Here is a 21,138-nt window from a genome sequence, read left to right on the forward strand (position 1 = left end):
CTTTCTGCTCGTTCCACACCCTCTCTTTGTTCTCTAGTGTCTTGGGGCAGTTCTGGCTAGTGGAGATGGGAAACCCCTGCAGATGGCTGTGCAGGCCACACCTTGGCCCTGAGGTCCCTGTGGGTCCCATGTCACCACAGAGACTTGGGGTGTGGACACGTATGGACGTAAGACCCCTGGCCCCAGAGAGAGGGCACAAGCGGTGCTTGAGAGGTGTGGTGGGCACATCTCTGTGGTCCCTGCCCCTACCTGCCATCCACACTCAGGGTGGAGAGATCACTCTTTCTCGAGACACATGTCCCCTGGGAGGGTGACACACTGACTCTCAGATGGGCCACAAGAAAGTGCATCAGAAGCAGGGGCAGGACTCGCCGCTGCTGGGCGCCAAGGCTGCGCAGACACTGGGATGGACGCGGCAGCCAGGAGCGGTGCTTCAGCGTGGCTGTGGTCTCTGCTTATTCACTGCGGAGTCCTTCCTCTGGGCCTCAGCCTACCCACTGGTATGAGAGGGCCAGGAGGACCAATGAGGAACTGAAGAGAAATGGGAGTCTATGAGATGACAAAGGGGTTATGTGTGTACCAGGCAGGAACTGAAACGTCATGGATTGAACTAGCGGGCTTGGATGGGGGGCCAGGGGGAAACTTGGAGAGGCTGCAGTGGGATGGGAAAGGTGATCAGAAAGGTCACTCTGAGCCCCCGGTAGGTGCCTGGATCCCTGCATCAGGGAAGATGCCAAGGCCGCACCTGGCCTGAGCAAGTGTCCCTGCCTGATCGCGGGCATGGGAGAGGCATGGGAGAGGAGGAGGGGGGGTCTGCCTGTCCCTTGGACAGATCATCCCTAACCTTGAATGGGATTTTTTCATTCTTCTTTCCTCGGTACCACCCTGAGTTCTTCTCTCTTTTGTTTTTTAATTGGCTATGCCACACTGCACACAGGATCTTTAGCTCTGGGGGTCAAACCTGTGCCCCCTGCAGTGGAAGTGTGGAGTCTTCATCAGTGGACTACCCACACGTCAGGGTGAAAAGTGCTTCACCCTGACTTCTTTTTACCCATACTTTTCTCCATACAATTCGTTTTTACTACAAAGGAAACTTTATATCACTTTCATACATGGAAAGCCATCATTTTCCATAAATAGATTAAAACTATTTTAAAAAGTCAAAGCTGAACAATATTGACTTTGAGCTGGATTCTGTTGTCAAAGCTGTGAGCCTTAGGCCTCCCTTTGTGAAAAGGGAAAGAGCCGCACAATAGCCAGTAGCACCAAACAGGAAACTCTCTCCTTCCCTCATTAAAATGCCTGCAGGACTCCATGACAAGAGAAGAACGCACCCTCTTTAAGAATTGAATTATCTAAGTGTCCATCAGTGGATGAATGGATAAAGATGTTTCTCACACACACACACACACACGAATACTATTCAGCCATAAAAAAGAATTAAATCCTGCCATTTGCAACAACATGGATGGAGCCTGAAGTGAAGTGGAAGTGGCTCAGTCGTGTCCCACTCTTTGCGACCCCATGGACTATACAGTCCATGGAATTCTCCAGGCCAGAACACTGGAGTGGGTAGCCCTTCCCTTTTCCAGGGGATCTTCCCAACCCAGGTTTCCCGCATTGCAGGTAGATTCTTTACCAGCTGAGCCACAAGGGAAGCCCTAAAGCCTGAAGGTACTATATTAAATAAGTCAGAGGGAGAAAGACTTTTCTGGTGGTCCACATGATTTCAAAATAAAACAAACTCATAGATACAGAAACAGATTAGTGGTTACTAGAGAGTCTGGCATACAACAGGTGCTTAATAAGTGCTATGCTACCTGACCTCAGGTACTGGCAGCCTGTGTAATCTAGTCTTCCACTCTCAGGAACCTGCCTCAGCCTGGACAGATGGCACAGCCCAGCTCACTGGCAGCGCAGTCCTTGCCTCCTCCCACATCGTGCCCTGAAACTTGTTTCTTTCCAAGAACAGCACTCAGCCTCCCCTACCCACCCACCAAGTTAGGACCCTGTGAATTCCAGCATTTTGCCAAGACTTATTGCTAATTAAGTGAACTAGATAAGCATTAAATTAAACTAGCAGTGTTCCTGTTTTCTGTTCAGACTGAATAATTACTCATAATGAGCTTGGATAATAAGTCTCTAAATAACAGAGTTAAATACAACTAGGTGGAAAACTGAGAGAGAGAGAAGGGATAAGAGAAAGAGTAGAAAAGAAAGGAAGAGCTGGGAGGAGAGAGACTGTTTTTGCTTTGGCAACGGACTCTAAGAACAAATTCAAACACTGCAGCCAGTGTTACAGAGTCACAGACTCAGAGAACAGAAGAACCTCAGAGCTCAACTAAATTCTGTATTTCAGATATGAAAACCAAGGCTCAGAGAGGTGAAGAGATTTATCTAAGGTCACATAGCTGAGCAAGTCTCTTGAGAGAAATGTGGGGCTGGGCATCACCAGCTGATGGAGGCTTCAGTTTTTAATTCCAGTTTATGGGAGTAAGTGGAGTAAGGTGAGATGGGGTGAGGTATCCATTTTACCTGCATCTTGGGAAAGAAGTTTCCTTAACCAGAACGGACAGAGGTTAAGAGCTCTGACGCTTAACACTGCCAGGGTCACATTGCCAGGGTTCAAATCTCTTCTGCCACCTAGAAGCTGTGTCACCTTGGGGTAAGTTCATCCATTTCTCTGAGCCTCAGATTCCTCAACTGTCGGTGGGGATAAAAACTGCACTTACCTAATAAGAGATGTCATGCTACGAATTAACTAGCCACTGCGACTAGGACCACCATCACCTCCATCATCAGCACCATCGTTCTCAAGCCAGTGTGATGGAAGTGCTAGGAGTGCCCCCTCCACTCCCGTGTAAGACATGTGGGCGTGCTGCAGTGCTTCTCAGGGTCTTGTCTTGTCCATGTGTAAAACAGCTAATAAGGCCTTCCCTTCTTGGGTTGTAGAGGCGTTTCCATGCCAGTGGCCTCTGGAGAGTTAGACGCGCATCACCATTCTGCTGCACGGTCCAAGGTGCCCCTTTACCCTGACGCTTGGGAATCGTCGCTATCCATCACTTCCCTTCCACCTTGGTGTTAACAGGAGCTTCCAAAGTATCCTTAAAGACCACCACTAGGTGGCGCTCCACCGCGCCCCTGTGGTCCCAGGGACCCCTGGGTGTGCATGTATGCTGGAGGCGGGACAGGTGGTTGACCAGTGAAATCCGGAGTGATTGGGCCTTGGGGTGGGTTGGATGTGTTCTCTGGGGGGTTGGGGGGGGGGGCAACTCAGAGGCCACGTTGTGTGAGACCTTGGGCCTCTCTGAACCTCAGTATCATCTGGAAAACTGTGATAGTAAATAATGCTAGGGCATGATGTTGAGAGGACAAAAGAGGAGCAGGGGGTAAGAGAGCATGAGGAAACTGTCATGTACAGGGCCTGGAACACAGTAAATGCTCACTGAACAGGATCGTTATGGGTGGTTTGACTGGTGGAATGGGCATACAGTGGGTCAGAGCTTCTAGAACAAGAACACCAAATCCAGATATGCACACACATTTCCTTGGGGCCATATTAAAAGGGCAGCCCAGGCCCAAACGCAGACCTACTGAATGGGACACTTTAGGTATGAAGACCAGACAGCTGTAATTCTTCCGAAGTGCTGTCCAGCCAGGTGTGACCTTGCAAACCATTCCAGTCCAATTCTCCCATTTTGCAGATGAAAAAACAGACCCAGAAAAGGGGACTGACCTGCCCATGTCTACACAGCCAGGGGGTAGCAGAAGTTCTGACTTCTAGTATATGCTGTCTGCTGTGGCTCTGGCAAAGGCAGAACCTGAAACACTTGTTGGAGATGGGCCAGCAGAAGGCTGACCACTTAAGTTCCTCTCCCTTAGAAGTCAGAGCTGGAGGGAGGTGAAGCTCTGGGGCTCATCTGAGTACCACCCCTCAGAAAGGAGTGGTCCACTTTTGAGTCCTCAAAGGACACACTGTTGGATAATGATTCCATATATTCCATGCTTTCTTATCATAAATCTAAAATGCAGTCCAGCCTGACAACGTTCCCACCTTTATAGATGACGAGACAGAAGTTCAGAGGTGAGAGGAAGCTCTTCTCAAGGTCACCTAGCTAAAGGCAGGCAAACTCAGATCTTCCACCTCTTAGGTCCAATGCTTTTGTCTACATACCAGAAGTTGCAAGTTTCCAGGCTAAGAATCTCCCTAACCGACAATGTGTTTCATTAGTCTTCTATTGCATTACAATTTTTTTGGTAGTTTTTAAAATTACAAATAATTAGACTTCCTAGAAAGTGACGGAGAAGGCAATGGCACCCCACTCCAGTACTCTTGCTTGGAAAATCCCATGGACGGAGGAGCCTGTTAGGCTGTAATCCATGGGGTCGCTAAGAGTTGGACATGACTAAGCAACTTGACTTTCACTTTCCTGCATTGGAGAAGGAAATGGCAACCTACTCCAGTGTTCTTGCCTGGAGAATTCCAGGGACGGGGAGCCTGGTGGGCTGCTGTCTATGAGGTTGCACAGAGTCCGACACGACTGAAGTGACTTAGCATAGCATATCATAGTAAGTGTAGACTTCCAGATTCTCTGAAAACCTGAAGTTGCGGCAACATACAGCTTACATCCCTGAAAGGCTGTAGTCAGTTAGTGCTGAACAGAAGCTAGCCGTATCCCTTACAGGGGAACACAGGCTTCAATAGTCCCCACCATCTCACACTGTCTCAGTCATCCAGCTGATCTACTCACTATGTTACCTGCCTGGTCCTGATGGGCCTTTGGATTTGACACTCCTCCTAAAGGCTATGGCCTTTCTGCTGAAATTTGCCACAAGCGGCTTCCCTGAGGAACAGAGAATGAGATTAATAAGGCTGCTAAGATTCTTTCACTGGAACTCAGTGCCAGCTATTGCCAGAGCCAGCCCAGAGGTACGGTCCCTCCCAGGGGATGCTTGAGGAATGCCCCAAGCAGGATCTCAGATCTTCACCTTCACAGATGAGGCTGGGGGATCCCCTCCTAGGTCAGAGCCTGTTGGAGGCAGGCAGATGGAGCTGTAAATCATATTAGCCTGCGGCAGCTGTGCAAAACCATTTCTGTCTGCTACTGAGCATGCTCTAAGAACCCCTTGGGACCCTGTCAATCAGGAGCACGAATGCCTGGCAACCCTTTTACAAACCCATATCCATTACTCTGTTATGTCTTTTCCAGCAGGTGAGCGGGATGGCCGGTGGGAGCCTTGTACTCATCCAAAACCCCTGAGGCACCTCAGGGTAGCAGGGCAGCTCCTGGCTGCCTGAGTTTGAATTATGGCTCCTTCCTTCACCTGACCTTAGGCAAAGAACCCCTCTGTGCCCTTTTTCTGGTCTGTAAGATAACAGCTGGTAATAGTTCCTACTTTGGAGGCTTATTGGTAGGATTATAGGAAATAATATGAACGAATTCCTTAGCACAGTGCTTTACGCAGCAAATAATAAACGCCAGTTGGGTGATGAGCACTACTATCTACAAGTATCTATACATTCTATGGGCTGGAGGTGGTTTAGGGCACAGCCATCAAACTCAGTAAACGGACAAGATGATTCCAGGTGATTTAACAGCTACGATGGAAATGAAAGGGGTAATGAAAGGGACCTGGGGGGTGATAGAGACCTCACTGGAAGGTGTTCCATGGGTTGAGGTTTTTCAACCACGGCACCGTTGTCGTTTTGGGCCAGGCTGTTTTTCACTGTGGGGACCGTCCTGTGCGCTGCAGGGTGTTTAACAGCATCCTGGATTCTACCTGCTAAATGCCAACCACGCCCCTCTCCCAACTGTGACCACCAAAAATATCTCCAGACGTTGCCAAAATCCCCTGGAGGGCAAAAATGAGCCCTGCTGAGAACCACTGATTAAGGGGTTAGTAGACAGGAGTGTTCAGATGACAGAACAGATGGCTTTTGGAGAGATGAATTTTGAACCTAGAGGGCATGAGAAAGTGGAACCTTAGCTCTGATCCTAATGCAAGCATTCACAATGTTTGGCCAATTCTCTTAGAATAAATCACTCTCAATTAGCTCTGTTTTTCTGGAGAGCCCTGCCTAATTCAGTGGTGGTGCTGGGCTGACTCTTGCAGCCCAGCCCAGGCCCCAGGGAGGTGTAGCTCCAGCTCAGAGGGCAGGAGCTCATCGTGCAGTCACCCACTTGTCCCCGACAACCTCTGGGTACCAGTGTGGATCCCTGGGGCTGACGAGAAAGAGAGAAGGGAGGGCTAGCGGAGAGAAGGCCAGGAAGAGAACCCAGAGAGGCCACAAACAGGTGATGTATTTATTGCAGGACCACTCTTTCTCTGGGCTGGGCTGGCTGTGAGGCTCTATTTGGGGGAAGACCCTCACAAACGGCCAGACCCAGAAAAGACAAACACAATAACTCGGAATCCAAACCAGTTGCACATAAATAGAAGGAGGCTGGCAAGGAAAAAGAGAAAACAAACGAACGTGCACTTTCCTATGCTAGTGTGACAACGTGACCCCTCCGTGCCGGCGTCCAGGTTCTTCTTTCACTCAGCTTCCGTGCTGAGGCTCCCATCAGCTCCGAAAACCACCTTCGGATCTGACTTCCCGCAGTCTCTCTGCCAGTCTCCTAGACTGGCAACCAAGTCAAGAAAACTAAAATGGGTTCTTCTTTAAGAAACAAACCAAAATACGCTTCCATGGTTCTTTGCACCTCCCGGTCCCGGGGGATGAACAATGTGACCACTGACCCCAAACCAACCAAAAAATAAAATACACTGAGCACAAGCCGTGAGTCAGAATAAAAACATATTGCACATGGTTCCAAGAGTCTTCCTGAGAGCCCTCTCACTGCAGAGACCCAAATACTGGCTTTTGATCCAACCCATCGCTGGCTGTCAGTGGTGTCACAGACCCCACATGCCCCCAAATCCAGCTGGCGTCAGGCGTACATTCCACATTATGATCCTTTGCTCTGAGCCAAATGCAAGGCCAAGGCTGGGTTAAACCTCATGCACTAGAAGCATGCGGTGGAGGGAGGGAGGTGGGGGTTGCTGGTGTTAAATCTTTGTCTACTTTTCAACAGTCTTTTTTCTCTGGGTGGTTATCAAACTTCTACAGATGAACAGAGCATCCAAGATGTGGCATCTTCTGGAACCGAGAGCTTGGAAAGTGGTTCTCCCCAACCATACACTTTTGCAAAAGGGAGCTCTATGGTTAACCAGGGGTCCATCCCAAGCGGGGTTAAAACCTACAGCCCACGCATGGGACAGGCAGTGTAGCAATCACCAATGTTTTTCTCCTAAGGAATTTTCAAGTATCACAAAATCCCTGATATAGCATGTAAACAAGACATCTTACTGAACAGAAAGCTAGGTCACTTCGGGAAGCAGCAACACATGAAACATCTAAAAGGCTAGAGAAGGTTTTAGGCTCCACAATAAATCAAGACAGCTGCTCACTCTGTCTCGGGAGGCAGACGCACACCCAGGCCCCTGCGGATGGAGCCAGACGGCACCTACTGGGGTTCCTGAGAGCACGTCAGGCCACGCCCTTTCCAATGGTGTAGCTGCCATCAGCAAAGAATAAAGGTGTCTTCGATGCTAAAACATGGAGGTGCTCGTGGACTGCAGGTCTGCATCCAGTCTCCAGCCTCCTGGCCTCTTCCCAAGTCTTCCTCGACCCGCTGGGCCCCTCTCCAGAGGGTGGCCACCGAGCCACCCTCCTGCACCCTAGCCACAAGTGGAAGACATTTTTCCAGAGGAATGCTCTCAGGTGAGGTATGTCATTGCCTGTTTTGCTCTGGGTCAGTTTTATTTTAAAAGACCACAGACCCGCTCTGTTCAAGGGCCCTGAGGCTCTCTGTGGGGATGGCCCCTCCCAGGTGTCTCGCTGGGCTAGGCTCCCCTGGTCAGCATCCTCTTCCTCTGCCCGGGTCTCCAAGGCCTCCCTGTGTGGCTAAAGGTGCCCTATCTATCAAAACAGCCTGCGGGGAATGCATGACCCCCACTGAAGTAACTGCTCCCATAGGTGGCGGCAAGGCAGTGCCTGGGCTCGGCTGCAATCGCCATCTGCATGCTGAAGGACGCGGGCAGCGGCACAGGACACACGTCCAGGGGCTGGAGGGTGGGGTACAGGGCGTGGAGGGATGAGCTGGTGCCCCCTGAGAGCAGGGTCCCCGAGCGGTGGTGGGCTTGCAGCGAGTCCCGATAGGCCAAGCACAGGTCCTGCACGGGGTTCTGGAATTGGGCCAGTGCCGTCGCTGACGGCTGGCTGAGGCCCGGGTAGGCGGGTGGCTGGAACAGCACCTGGGTGGGTGAGCCAGGCACCATTGCCAAGGCCTGGCTCTTGACAGCAACGGCATCCTTGAGGACGTTGTCATAAGCTCTGAAAGGAAAGGACTGGGTGAGACTTGGGAGGCCAGAGGCCGCAGTGCCAGTCACCTGCCTTCCTGAGTGGGATGCGACCCATGTGCTGCTGGCCTCTCCTGGCTTGTGCTCACTGCCTCAGCTGATCTCCGACTGAACCCAGGCTCCAGATCTCAGTTTGGATCTGCTTCCCACAAAAGCCCGGCAACCCTCAAGACTAACCCAGCTGTTCATGCAGACCCTCTGCACTGCCCCCACTTGGCGGTCAACGCTGCAGACGGTAAGTTTCAGGTCACTACGTGTCCCCTACTGTGGAGTTTAAGCTTTGAGAGGGAGGGCCCGTCTGCTTTTGCTCATCACTGCATCCCCACACAGGGCATAGGAACTGCCCCTGGTGCTTAGGTGAGCATCCCTTCTGCCTTCAAGACACTTTTGGTCAGCTCCATCCTCGGCTGAGATGGAGTTATGAGACTTAGCAGATTTCAAACAGCGTGCCCCCAGGGGCCTAACTGTCTCCATCTGAAAAGCAGGATAGAACAGGTTTTTTTCCATCTCAAAGAAAAAAAAAGCTTCCCATAATAAATTTGTTTTGGGAAAACAATTAGAGGCTTTGCTAAGAAAGAAACAAGTGAAGCTGTAGCAGGTCTGAGCAGGGGGCTACCCCAGAGCCTTGTGGAAGAGGCAGGGCTGGTGGCTAAGTATCTGGGACACTTGTCCTCATTCAGGTCAGACCATATTCTCCAGCTTTCAAAAGGCAGAGATTTTAAAATCAGGGCTAGGGAGCATGCCTGATTTCAGAGGATTGAGACAAAGGCAGCTGTACCAGGAGGGTGAGAGATGGCTCTTCAGAGGCGTGGTCCCAAAGTGAGTGGGACCAGCATGCAGGAGATGCTGCCAGCTGTTGGATGCAAGAGAGACCAAGTGCAGCCAGGTGAGAGCTTTCTGTCCTCTCTGTCCTCCTCCCTGCAGTCACTATTCTTTGGCCTCCAATATCAGTTTTAGGGTGCTGTGTCTTTAAGCATCCTCTCTGAAACACTGAACATTTCCTCCACAAGATTCCTAGGCTATGGTCTCTTAAGTGAAGCCACTCTGGGCTGAGGAGGCTAAGAGTTCACTTTGTAACCATGTCTGAGAAAAGCAGCTCATAATGAGGGTCTCTCCATGTGATCACCCAAGAAGACTGACTGATACACTGGGTCAAAGAGCCCAGACACTCAGAAAAATGTGCAGTGAGCCCCTCTTCTCCTGCACTCTTGACCTGACAATTGCAAACCCAAGGCTACCCAAAACAGGAAGGACCAAGTCCCCAAATCTGAATTCTACCAGGAGTCATGGTGGTTCACTTTCTGTGAGCCACCAGGACACCAAAAGCCTCAAACTGCGGGAAGTCACCTGAGGTGGGCCTTACGAGCAAGTGGAACTTGGCTATTTCAGAAACACGAAAGGAGCAGGAGAGGAGCTTACACCAGCAGGATTTCGATGCACGTGCTGAGATGTTCCAGGGAGTAGTTTGAGATCCTCTGCAGGTCTCTGGTCCAATAGGGAGAAAGCTGAAGGCAAATCCTAGAGGCCCCAACGCAGGCTGCGGCCACAACGGAAGGCTGGAATTTATAGAAAATGTGATCTGAAGGAGAATCAGAGAGAGAGAGTCACCATCAGAAGCCTGGCCTTGGAGCTCTGCCTTGTGCTCCCTGGGAACCGGGAGACAAATGATTAGGTCCAAGGTTGTTCACCATACACGCAGTGCAGAGGGTCTACATGAAAAATTAAAATAGCATGAATTTTCATTCTTAAAACACCTCAGCTCTCGGTCTGGGATTTCTGATGTCAGCCTAGAGCAGCAATTGTCAAAATACATCCCTGGCTTCCAGGGGCTGCAAGGGACTTGCTGATGCTACAAGGAGAAACACTAAACATCTGTCCTTCCTTTGAAAGACAGTGGTGAACACACACCATTTCTAAGACTTCTGTTTGGGGTGCTGACTAAAGGCTATTTAGTAACGAAGCCTGGCCCACAGCAGGAACTCACTGAAAATCTGCTGAAGAATGAACCAACAAATGAATGTCTATAAGAATTTGATATTCATAAATTTACTGGATAATCTTCTCCTCACCCCACCCCAGATTTATTGACCAACAACTGACAAATACTATATATTTATGATGTACAGTGTGATGTTTTGGTACAAGTAAACACTGAAATAATATGAGAACTCTTAATGTCCTACTAAGATATCTGGCAACCTGGCAAAGCTGGTACTAATATGTGCAAACGCAAGCTGCTCAAATTTCCACAATTCTCAGGAAGAATAGCTGGTTATCCGCATATTACTTTCCTGTCTTAAACTGTTCATGACTTTCAATGATTTCAACATTTGCCTCTTAAAGTATGAATTAGGCAGGGTGGTACGGTTATAAGCACAGTCAAGAGTCAGACTCCCCAGCTTCAAATCCTAGCAATAACCTTAGGATAAGTTACTTCACATCTTGAGTATCAATTAAGGAAACTGATTTGTAAAATGAGAGCAGCATAAATGATCTTCATGTGAAGTTGCTGTGAGGTTCAAATGAAACAAGACATGCAGAGCACTGCCTGGTGTACAGTAAGTGTTCACTTACTGCTTAATATCACAATTGTTGATATTGTTACTCATAACCCTTTTGGCCTGGAGTGGGTTATAAGGTGGTTAAATCAACAGTATTTCTGACCTAGTGTTGTACCTAACACCTAGATCTTAATACCCAGATCTTAAGACACTTTAAGTAAAAGTCTCCAAATGGTAAAAGTGTATTGCTAAAGCAGATGGAAACAAAACCCTCTCTCCCATCCTACCTGTATGATACTCTTTCAGAATGACCTACCTGTGACTCTGGGCTACTTAGATCATTGGCAGTGTTCCAAGTGAGTTAAACACTACCAGGTAGGTGATCGGTAAATAGACAGACTACAGGCTGCCTGCACACAAGCTACTCCTCCTTTACACATTATTGCTAACTCACCCCGTCTCTGCTTACCCCTGCAAATCTTTCCCTGCCTATCCCTGCAAAGTGGGGTGATCTGGTGATGTGGGTGCACTGGCCCCTGACCCTGGCCCCCATGTGGGCGGGGAAGGGTGGACAGGCCTTGACACTGGCCCCACCTTGCAGCGTGACCTCTAGGAAGTAGTGGGCATACTCCTTGAGGCACTCTTTGGTCTTGCGGGGGCAGGTGGTGGGCCAGCTGTGGCAGTGGTGGTCCTTCTGGCTGACGGAGGCTAAGAGGTAGTAGTCGAGGAAGTGGGCGGGCGTAGGCAGGCAGAGGTTCCAGCCAAAGGCCTCTAGCAGCAGCAGCTCTGTGCTCAGCAGCTCCTTCCTGGTGAGGGAGAAGTTTTGGCTGCTCAGGATCCTGGTGCTGTTTATCTGCTCCAGCTTGGGGACGTGGTCTTCCCGATCCTCGAACTTACCTAAGGGAGAAGCAGAGATTACGTGAGACAGCACTTGCTGGAAAGGCCCTCTGTATAGTACCCAGATGGTGCTGGCAAGGAGAAGAGTAAGCCCAAAGGCACATATTACAGATCTGTCACATTTGACCTCGAATCCCCACACCATCACTTCCAGCTGTGTGATCATGGACACATGTCTCATCCTCTCTGTGCCTCAGTTGTCTTCTATGTAAAATGGAACTTATACCTCCTAAAGCTTTTGTTAGATTCAATGAGATAACACACACCAATGTACAGACCGGCGCGTGGATCACAGAAGATGTTCAACAGCAGTTAGCAATAGCAGCAAGGGCCTGGGCCCTCCTGTCTGGTCTGTACTAACTCAACATCAGGACTGGTCAGGGGGCCATAGCCACGGTGACCTTGTAAATCTGGCCTGTCCCTGCAGATATGGAAGAGCTCTTCAGTGGCTCCCCAGTATCCTCAATATTGAGCTTTAACTCTGTCAAGGTTTCTGAGTTTGGATTCCCTTAAAACAGTTTTCTTGGGAGGTGAGCCCAGGGAAGATCTATAAGTAGTAAAAGACAGAAAAGGGATGAAAGCCAAAGGGGCATTTTATCTCGAAGAGGTATCTAAACCCCATGTTCACTGCAGCATGATTCACAAGAGCCAAGAAAGCCTAAGTGTCCACTGACAGATAATGAATAAAGAAAATAGTTATTTATACACAATGGGTCCCATCATTTCATGGCAAATAGAAGGGGGAAAAGTGGAAACAGTGACAGACTTTATTTTCTTGGGCTCCAAAATTACTATGAATGGTGACTGCAGCCATGAATTTAAAAGATACTTGCTCCATGGAAGGAAAGCTATGATAAACCTAGACAGCATATTGAAAAGGAGAGACATCACTTTGCCCACAAAGGTCTGTATAGTCAAAGCTATGATTTTTCCAGCAGTCATGTACGGATGTGAGAATTGGGTCATAAAGAAGGCTGAGTGCCAAAGAATTGATGCTTTCAAACTGTCGTGCTGGAGAAGACACTTGAGAGTCCCTTGGACTTCAAGGAGATCAAACCAGTCAATCCTAAGAGAAATCAACCCTGAGTATTCACTGGAAGGACTGATGCTGAAGCTGAAACTCCAATATTTGGCTGTCTGATGTGAAGAGCTGACTCACTAGAAAAGACCCTGATGCCAAGAAAGACTGAAGGCAGGAGAAGAGGGAGGAACAGAGGATGGTTGGATGGCATCATCAACTCAATGGACATGAGTTTGAGCAAGCTCTGGGAGATGGTGAAGGACAGGGCAGCCTGGCGTGCTGCAGTCCATGGGGTCGCAAAGAGTCGGACACGACTGAGCAACTGAACGATAACATATTTGTTGTTGTCACGTCTGACTCTTTGCGACCCCACGGACTGCAGCACGCCAGGCTGCCCTGTCCTTCACTATTTCCTGGAGCTTAAAGGGATATTATTCAGCCATGAAAAGGAGAAAATCCTGCCATTTGGGACAACATGAATGGACCTTATGAATTATGATTATGAATGTTAACTAATTGTGATTTCACAATATATGCATACATCAAACCATTATGTTGTACATCTTAGATCAATACATTATGCCAAATGCATCTCAGTGAAACTGGAAAACATGGTGTCATGTAACTTCCAAGACAATGCTTTAAGAGGCCTTACAACTTTTTAAAAAAATATTATTTTATTTTGGCTGTGTTGAGTCTTAGTTGTGGCACACGAGGTCTTCATTGTACCATGGCAGACCTTTCATTGCAGCACGTGGACTCTCTAGCTGTTGCTTGCAGTCTTAGTTACTCCAAAGTATGTGGGATCTTAGTTCCCCAACCAGGGATTGAACCCGCATCCCCTGCATTGCAAAGTGGATTCTTAACCACTTGACTACCAGGAATGTCGAGAGAGGCCTTACAGATTCAACTTGGCCCTACCTGGACTGTCATTCCCAGACCTCCATGTAAGGAAGCACATTTAGCCTCCTGGAGTCAAAGAAGCCACAAGGATGAGAATAGACGTGCCCAGGCAACATCCAGCACTGCGTCTCAAAAATGTGAATGAGGCCACTCTCGACCTTCCAGGCCAGTGGATCCTCCAGCAACTGTATGAATGAACCAAAGTGAAACCAACACAGAACCACTGTGCAGTGCACATTGCTATTGTTTTAAATCACTAAGTTTTGGGGTTGTTTTGCAGGAACAGATAACTGGAATACACTCATATCAGTGCACAGTGACAAAAAGATGTGAAACCCCACAGACAGATCTGTCACATAGCTCGGAAAGTACTCAAGAAACAATGACTACAGGGACTTCCCTGGTGGTCCAGTGGTTAAGAATCTGCCTGCCAGTGCAGAGGACATGGGTTTGATCCCTGGTCTAGAAACTAAGATGCTCAGAGGCCACTAAGCCCATACACCACAATACTGAAGCCTAACCACCCTAGAGCCCATGCTTTGCAACAAGAGAAGCCACCACAGTGAGAAGCCCTCGCATCACAACTAGAGAAAGCTCTCATGCAGCGATGAAGACCCAGCACAGTCATAAATAAAATTAAATAATTAAAAAAAATTTTTTTAAAAGAAGTAATAACCGAGTCCAGCGATAAACAGGCTCCAGGTTAGACAGTTACAACTGGCTTCCTATTTGCATTTCTTGGGGCAGGAAGAAGTAGGCTTCAGACTGGACACTTCTAACCAGTCTCCTGTTTGCATTTCCTGAGATAAGAGATAGGTGGGCTCCAGTTAAGGCATTTACAATCAGCCTCCTGTTTGCCCTCCAAAATGGAAGTAACAACAGAAACAGGGTAAGCAGCCAGTCTTTGCCTCTCGTAAACACCTCAAGGTAATAGTCATGGCAAGGACAATGAGGGGCAAAACCCTGCTGGAGTAAAGGATTAAGGAATTTCTGCTCCCCACTTTTTTGGATAGAGACACTACACATGCACAGAAAGGCTTCTTGTGGGCCAGAAGTCAGGGCATAATGCTGGACCATAAGGAGTCTTGATCCTCCCAGAAGACTTCACTTCAAAATCTATCTTGGTTGAGGGTCCCAGGGTAGGTCAGATGTGGAAAAAGAACCAGACAATTGGCTAAAGGTAAACAAAGACCTGTAAGAACTGACCTGTACAAATGACTTAACCACCTCTGTACTACATTCCTCCTCACTAAGGGGGACATCCACAACCTTTCTCTTCCAGCGTGCATCTCTGCCTTGCTTCTGTCTTAACAAACTGCTTCTCTGTGTGCTCTCCCACCTGTTATGTGGTTTCTAATGATAAACTCTGTACCTACATTTACAGTTCTTGTCTCCATGATAAATGCATTTTTCACTGGGGGCAAAGATCCACAGAAAAATAGCTTCTAGCCTGTAACCCTGGTTGGTCTGGTGGCTGGGATTCCTGGTTTTCATCCAGGCTACCTCTCACCTCACGCCACTGCTCACTGCTGTCTCACTGAGATCATGATTACATACTGGAAGATCCTGGAAATAAACTGCATGAAATACATCCAAATGGAGCTAGATACAAACAAAAATAAAACACAAACCTCGGGTTATCCTGCTCAGGGTCAAGGGAATGGAGGATTTCCATAGTAATGCCGCTGGGCAGTCATCCACGGGGAAGCCCCACAGGCAGCCTGTGCTGGAGGCAGCTCTACTGGAGAAACTGCTGGGGACTCCTAGCCTTCACACCAATGCTCAGGGAAACCACTCACACCCGACTGTGGCCTTGGCCACTGAAGTTTTCTGAAGGCACTGTGCCCTCCTTGCCAACGAGCCTTGGTTAGCGCAGCTCCCTCTGCCCCAAGCACCCTTTCCCAGCGTCCTGTCATTTCACCAAGCTCAGCCTGTCCTCCACCTCAAAGCACGCCCCTTCGGAAGCCTTCCCTGACCACAGTCCCCCACGTGCTGCTGACACCCACATCGGATGGTGCACCCCAAGGCCTGACCTCGGTCCCATTACGTTGGCCTCCAAGTCCAACCTTGCTGTGTGCAGGACAGCTGCTGGAGCAGGTGTTGGAAAAGGCAATGGGCGACCCAGTTGAGCTGGGAGCACACATCTGTTCTGACAGCGGGAACAGCCAACAAAGCGTCCACACACCTGTGCACAACTGCCAGCGCCCTGTGACCCAGTTCTCAGCCGACGCTCTCGCTCGCCGAGAGATAAGGAAGTAATCACTTCAGGCAGGCGGCCCTGCAGCAGAGACAACACATTTCCTCACCAAGGCCTCAGAAGACGTCACTGAAAAATGAAATACCGACTCTGGGGGGCCTGCATCTTTCTTCTCAGGGAGCCAGGCAACAGCCAGCCCACCGGATGGGCAGAGATGATGACATGCACTTCCGGTCTTCGCCTTGGAGGAGGGAAGGAGATGATAATGACCAGTGCAACCCAGACTCATCTCCTTCCCAGCCTGCCAGGCACGGCCCTGCCTCCAGAGCACATACCTTCCCTTGTACCAGGGCAACTCGGGCAGGAAAAGGTGAGGACAGTGCTGCCCCTTCCCCAGGTGGAAGAGGCCTTTGTAGGATGAAATCCTGGGAGGGGGTGCTGCCTGGGGATCAGGGCTTGCCACCTTCTGCAGCCTCGGGGCTCCACGCCCTCCCCAAACACTGGATCCAACAACACCTGAAACGTGACCCCTCCTCCAGCGGGGTGTGCTCATGCCCTCACCCACCTTATCACGTGTCCTCCAGAGCTTTGATCAGAGGCCACTCGGTGACATCAAGGCACTTCTCACACTAAAGATTTTTTAATTTCAAATATTACTGTCAGTGGCTAGCACCTGGCCATTAATAGGTCACTAACAAGTATGAGAGCTTCCCTGGTGGCTCAGTGGTAAAGAATCCACCTGTCCATGCAGGTGACGTATGTTCAATCCCTGGGTTGGGAAGATCCCCTGGAGAAGAAAATGGCAACCCACTCCAGTATTCTTGCCTGGAGAATCCCATGGACAGAGAAGCCTGGAAGGCTACAATCCATGGGGTTGCAAAAGAGTCAGACACGACTTAGCAACCAAACCATCAACAAGTGTGAGCCCCAGAAGAACAGGAACCACATCCCACACGTTCTCAGCTGTGCCCGAGGTCCCAGCACAGTCCCCAGCACACAGTAGATGTCCCATGCCTATTTGTGGAGAGAATGAATGGTTCTCTCTGGATAGTTGAACTGTGTTTGTTGCTTCAGTCATACCCAACTCTTTGTGACCCTAAGGGCTGTAGCCCGCCAGGCTCCTCTGTCCATGGGATTCTCCAGGCAAGAATATTTAAGTGGGTTGCCGTGCCCTCCTCCAGGAGATCCACCCCCGCCCCCGCCCCACCCAGGGATCGAACCCACATCTCCTGTGTCTCCTGCACTGTAGGCACATTCTTTACTGTCTGAGCCACCAGTGAAGCCCTACTTGAATTGCAGGCCGTTTCAATTGTTCTCTGATGCTCTCTGATTATCTGTACTCCCTAATTTTTTTCTCCAATGATTCGCATATTCTTTTGGCAACTTAAGAAAAAAAATTTTTTTTTGTCAACTTATTAAGGTTTCCCTGAACCTTGGGCTCACTTGAGTCAATGCTGTTTGTAGGCACTCAATAGCTAGAGCTCTTTTCTTCCCAGAACGGAAGGTGAAGGTGAAGGTCACAGCTCTGGCAGAAATATCAATCATGCTGGTAGTGGCACTGAGACCCTTCCATGGCTCTGCTGGCAGTGAGCAATCTATCCCAACAGGCTGCTGCTGCTGCTAAGTCATTTCAGTCATGTCTGACTCTGTGCGACCCCATGGACTGCAGCCTACCAGGCTCCTCTGTCCATGGGATTTTCCAGGCGAGAGTACTGGAGTGGGTTGCCATTGCCTTCTCCTTCTATAGATGAGGCTGAGGTTATTCAATGAAGCTGGGAAGCAGCGTATCATATTTGAGAACCACAAGCCTCAACATCACCTAGGAACCTGTTAGAGATGTGAATCCTTCAGCCCCACTCCAGACCTGCTGTATGAGACTCAAGGTGGGGCCTGGAAATCTGCATCCTAGCAAGCCCTCCAGGTGGTTCTTCGGCACACTCAAGTTTGAGAACCCCTGCTCTGGCACACTGTACTTCCTGCAGTTCTGTGGAAGTAGAAGAATCTCTCATCCAACCCATCCCTTTAGATTAGTTCAACGTCGTACTCTGTGAAGCCTTGTCAAACTCCTCAGTCAGCAGACTGGGTTCCTAAAGCACCTTATCTTGCTCCTATCAGAGCCTTTGCCACACTGACTTTAATTGTCTCTGATGCTGGGCTACCTAAGGCAAGGAAGGGCATCTTATTCATCTCTATATCTTCAGCACTGGAATATAGTAGGCACTCAAAAACCGCTCCTAGAATGAACACATGAGTGAATAATTGATGCCACAGTGCAGAGTGGAGGAGGGGGTGGAGGGATGAAGGGGTGAAGAGGAGGAGGGTGCAGAATGACCTCCCAGGGCCTTTCCGGCAATTTGTTCACCCTGGAGTTGACTGAACCCCAATTAACTTTTTTTTTTTTTTGGCCTCACCCTGCAGCATGTGGGATCTTAGTTCTCCTACCAAGGATCAAACCTGCGTCCCCTGCATTAGAAGTACAGAGTCTTAAGCAATGAACCACCAGGGAAGTCCCAAGGCCCAGTTTACTTTGACCACCCTTCCCTGGCACTGGCCTCTGAGGGCACATATCCCAACAGGCAGAAGTACTCAATCAGATTAGTTCCTCCCTGCCCTTGTTGCCAGAGAAGGCAATGGCACCCCACTCCAGTACTACTGCTTGGAAAATCCCATGGATGGAGGAGCCTGGTAGGCTGCAGTCCATGGGGTCGCTAGAGTCGGACACGACTGAGAGACTTCACTTTTCACTTTCATGCATGGGAGAAGGAAATGGCAACCCACTCCAGTGTTCTTGCCTGGAGAATCCCAGGGATGGAGGAGCCTGGTGGGCTTCCGTCTATGGGGTTGCACAGAGTCAGACACGACTGAAGCAACTTAGCAGCAGCAGCAGCAGCAGCCTTTGTTGCTTTCAAACTTTTCAGAGTTGTGCCTTTCCCACAGCTACCAGGACCCAAAGAATCACCCTGAAATGGAAGGGCCAACGATTACTGAGGAATCTGATTCTCCAGCTCCCTCTGCTCCCCACACAGGGGAAGCTTCCTGGGGACTCACTGCACTGCAGGCCAGAGCAGGGCAGAGCTGGGTCTGAATCCTCAAGTTGACTCTGGACCTAAAAGCACTGAAATCCACAAGCTGTTCATTTCCTCTCTAGGAATATGCCCCACGTGGAGAAAGCATGGCTGTGCAGTATGCAAAGTTCTCTAAGACATAACCAGCACAGAGAAATGGTTGGAGCCCCATGCTTGGCTGGGCACTGGGCTTTGTGCTGGACACACGCTGGATGCCCCAGGTAGGTTCTGTTCAGAGCCCCAGAGACTCAGAGGAAAAGGTTCTGCAAGCACTCAAGTCCACACCTAGGAGCGACCTCACAGCCCATGCTCTTAGAACAACACATTTCATAGCCAGCAAAGATTTTATGAGTTTCCTGACACTGCATATGCCCAGCATCCTTCTTCTCAGGTCTGGGAGCCAGGCAGCCCTTTGTCCCCAGCCTGCCAGCACCAAGCACCACCACCCAGATGCTTGCTCCTGATTGACAAAGGGCATAGACAACTAATGCCAGGAGTCTTCAGGCAGGTCCCTGGAGGAATGGGGGACAGAAGTCTGAGTCTTTCCAAGTCAGGCAAGAGCCACAATTTGCCTCCAACTTGTTTGATGTACTTTTTATTAGGAAAATTTTCAAATCCACAGGAGAGATGAAAGAACAGAACAATGAACCCAGTTGACCCCTCCCCAGAGTCACCAATTGCTGACACAGAGCCACAAAATTGCTGTGTGTGTGTGTATGTATGTAGTATATAAATATTGGTTTTGCTGGACTATTTTAATTAAGTTGCAGACATGACATGCCACCCCTCGTTACTTTAGCGTCCATCCCTGAGGTCATTTTCCTATATTATAATGCCATTAACAATTCTAAGAACATCAACATTAATGCAGTAACATTTTCTAACATTCAATCCATATCTGGCTTTCCCCAAGGGTCCTGAAAATGCCTTTGTTTTTTGGATCCAGATGCAACAAGGCTACACATGGTGTCTATTACATCTCTTTGGTCACACTCTTTGTTTTTCATGACACCGACTCTGGATAAATCTGGGCCAGTTGTCTGGTACGGTGTCCCATATCCTGGACTTCCCTGATTGTTTCCTCATGATCAACAAGACTAACGAGGCGATGCTTTGTTCCTACTGGGTCTCCTTAGGAATTATACAAGGTCAGTTTGTCCCAGCAATAGTGATGCTACGTTTGATCACTTGGTTAAGGAGCTGAAACCAGATCTCTCTATTTTAAAGGTACCATTCTCCTGTGAAATTAATAAGTCATCTGTCAGGTGATACCTCAAGATGAAGTGAACACCCTGTTTCTCAACAACCTTTAACTCAATGGTTTGGCATCCATGGATGATTCTTTCCTAAAAAAACTGTTATACTGGGGTTGAAAAAAAAGAATTTCATCTGCATTTCATCTACCATTTCATCTACACTTTTCTTTTCACACTGTTCCAAATTTGAACAGTGGGAGCACTATCAAGATACTAAGGTTAAAAAAAAAAAAAAAAAATCCTAAACTTCCCTGGTGGCTCAGAGGTAAAGAATCCACCTGCTAACGCAGGAGACACGGGTTCAATCCCTGGACGGGCAAGATCCCACATGCCGAAGAGCAACTAAGCCCACGTGCCACAACTACTGAGCCTGTGCTCTAGAGCCGGAGAGCCGCAACAACGAAGTCCACGCACCCTAGAGCCGCTGCTCCACAACAAGAGAAGGTACCACAATGAGAAGCCTGTGTACCGCAGCTGAAGGGTAGCCCCCTACTTGCCGAAACTACAGAAAAGTCCTCGAGACAAGGAAGACCCCGCACAGCCAAAAATAAATAAATGAAATTATAAAAAGAAATCCTAAGCCTATCAAAGCACTCGCCCTGAATCTGGGAGGCCAGTCGCGTGCACATGAGCCCAGTGTTGATGACGGTGAAACGTGCAAACAACACCTTTGAGGATGCTCTGCGCATCAGCTGGCTGACTGCTCCCACACTCCCGGGGGCCGGTTCAAAGAGAGCCTGAGCCACTCTTGGAAGGTCACAGTTAGTAGACTGGTGACATGTGTCCACCAAGAGGCCTAAACCACAGTCTCCACCACAGTGGCCAGACACTGCCAAGCCAGCAAGCCTTGGAAGGGATATCCACACAATAGCTTTTCCTTTTTTAAAAAATGTAG

The 21,138-nt window shown here is 49.1% G+C and overlaps 1 protein-coding gene across 2 annotated transcripts in view; it reads right to left on the reverse strand.

The window, feature by feature from the left end:
* Positions 1-6,284: 6,284 nt before the first annotated feature.
* CCNJL (cyclin J like) overlaps positions 6,285-21,138 on the reverse strand; it is a 63,709-nt gene continuing 48,855 nt past the window's right edge. For both annotated transcript variants that reach the window (XM_061424236.1, XM_061424237.1), the window contains exons 4-6: positions 11,499-11,801; positions 9,823-9,982; positions 6,285-8,377 (exon numbers count right to left, since the gene is read on the reverse strand). In XM_061424236.1, coding sequence (XP_061280220.1) covers positions 7,960-8,377; positions 9,823-9,982; positions 11,499-11,801 — 881 coding nt within the window. In that variant the 3' untranslated portion in view covers positions 6,285-7,959. The remainder of the gene's footprint in view (positions 8,378-9,822; positions 9,983-11,498; positions 11,802-21,138) is intronic.

Source organism: Bos javanicus, chromosome 7 (genome assembly GCF_032452875.1).
Source record: "Bos javanicus breed banteng chromosome 7, ARS-OSU_banteng_1.0, whole genome shotgun sequence".
Classification (NCBI taxonomy): Eukaryota; Metazoa; Chordata; class Mammalia; order Artiodactyla; family Bovidae; genus Bos; species Bos javanicus.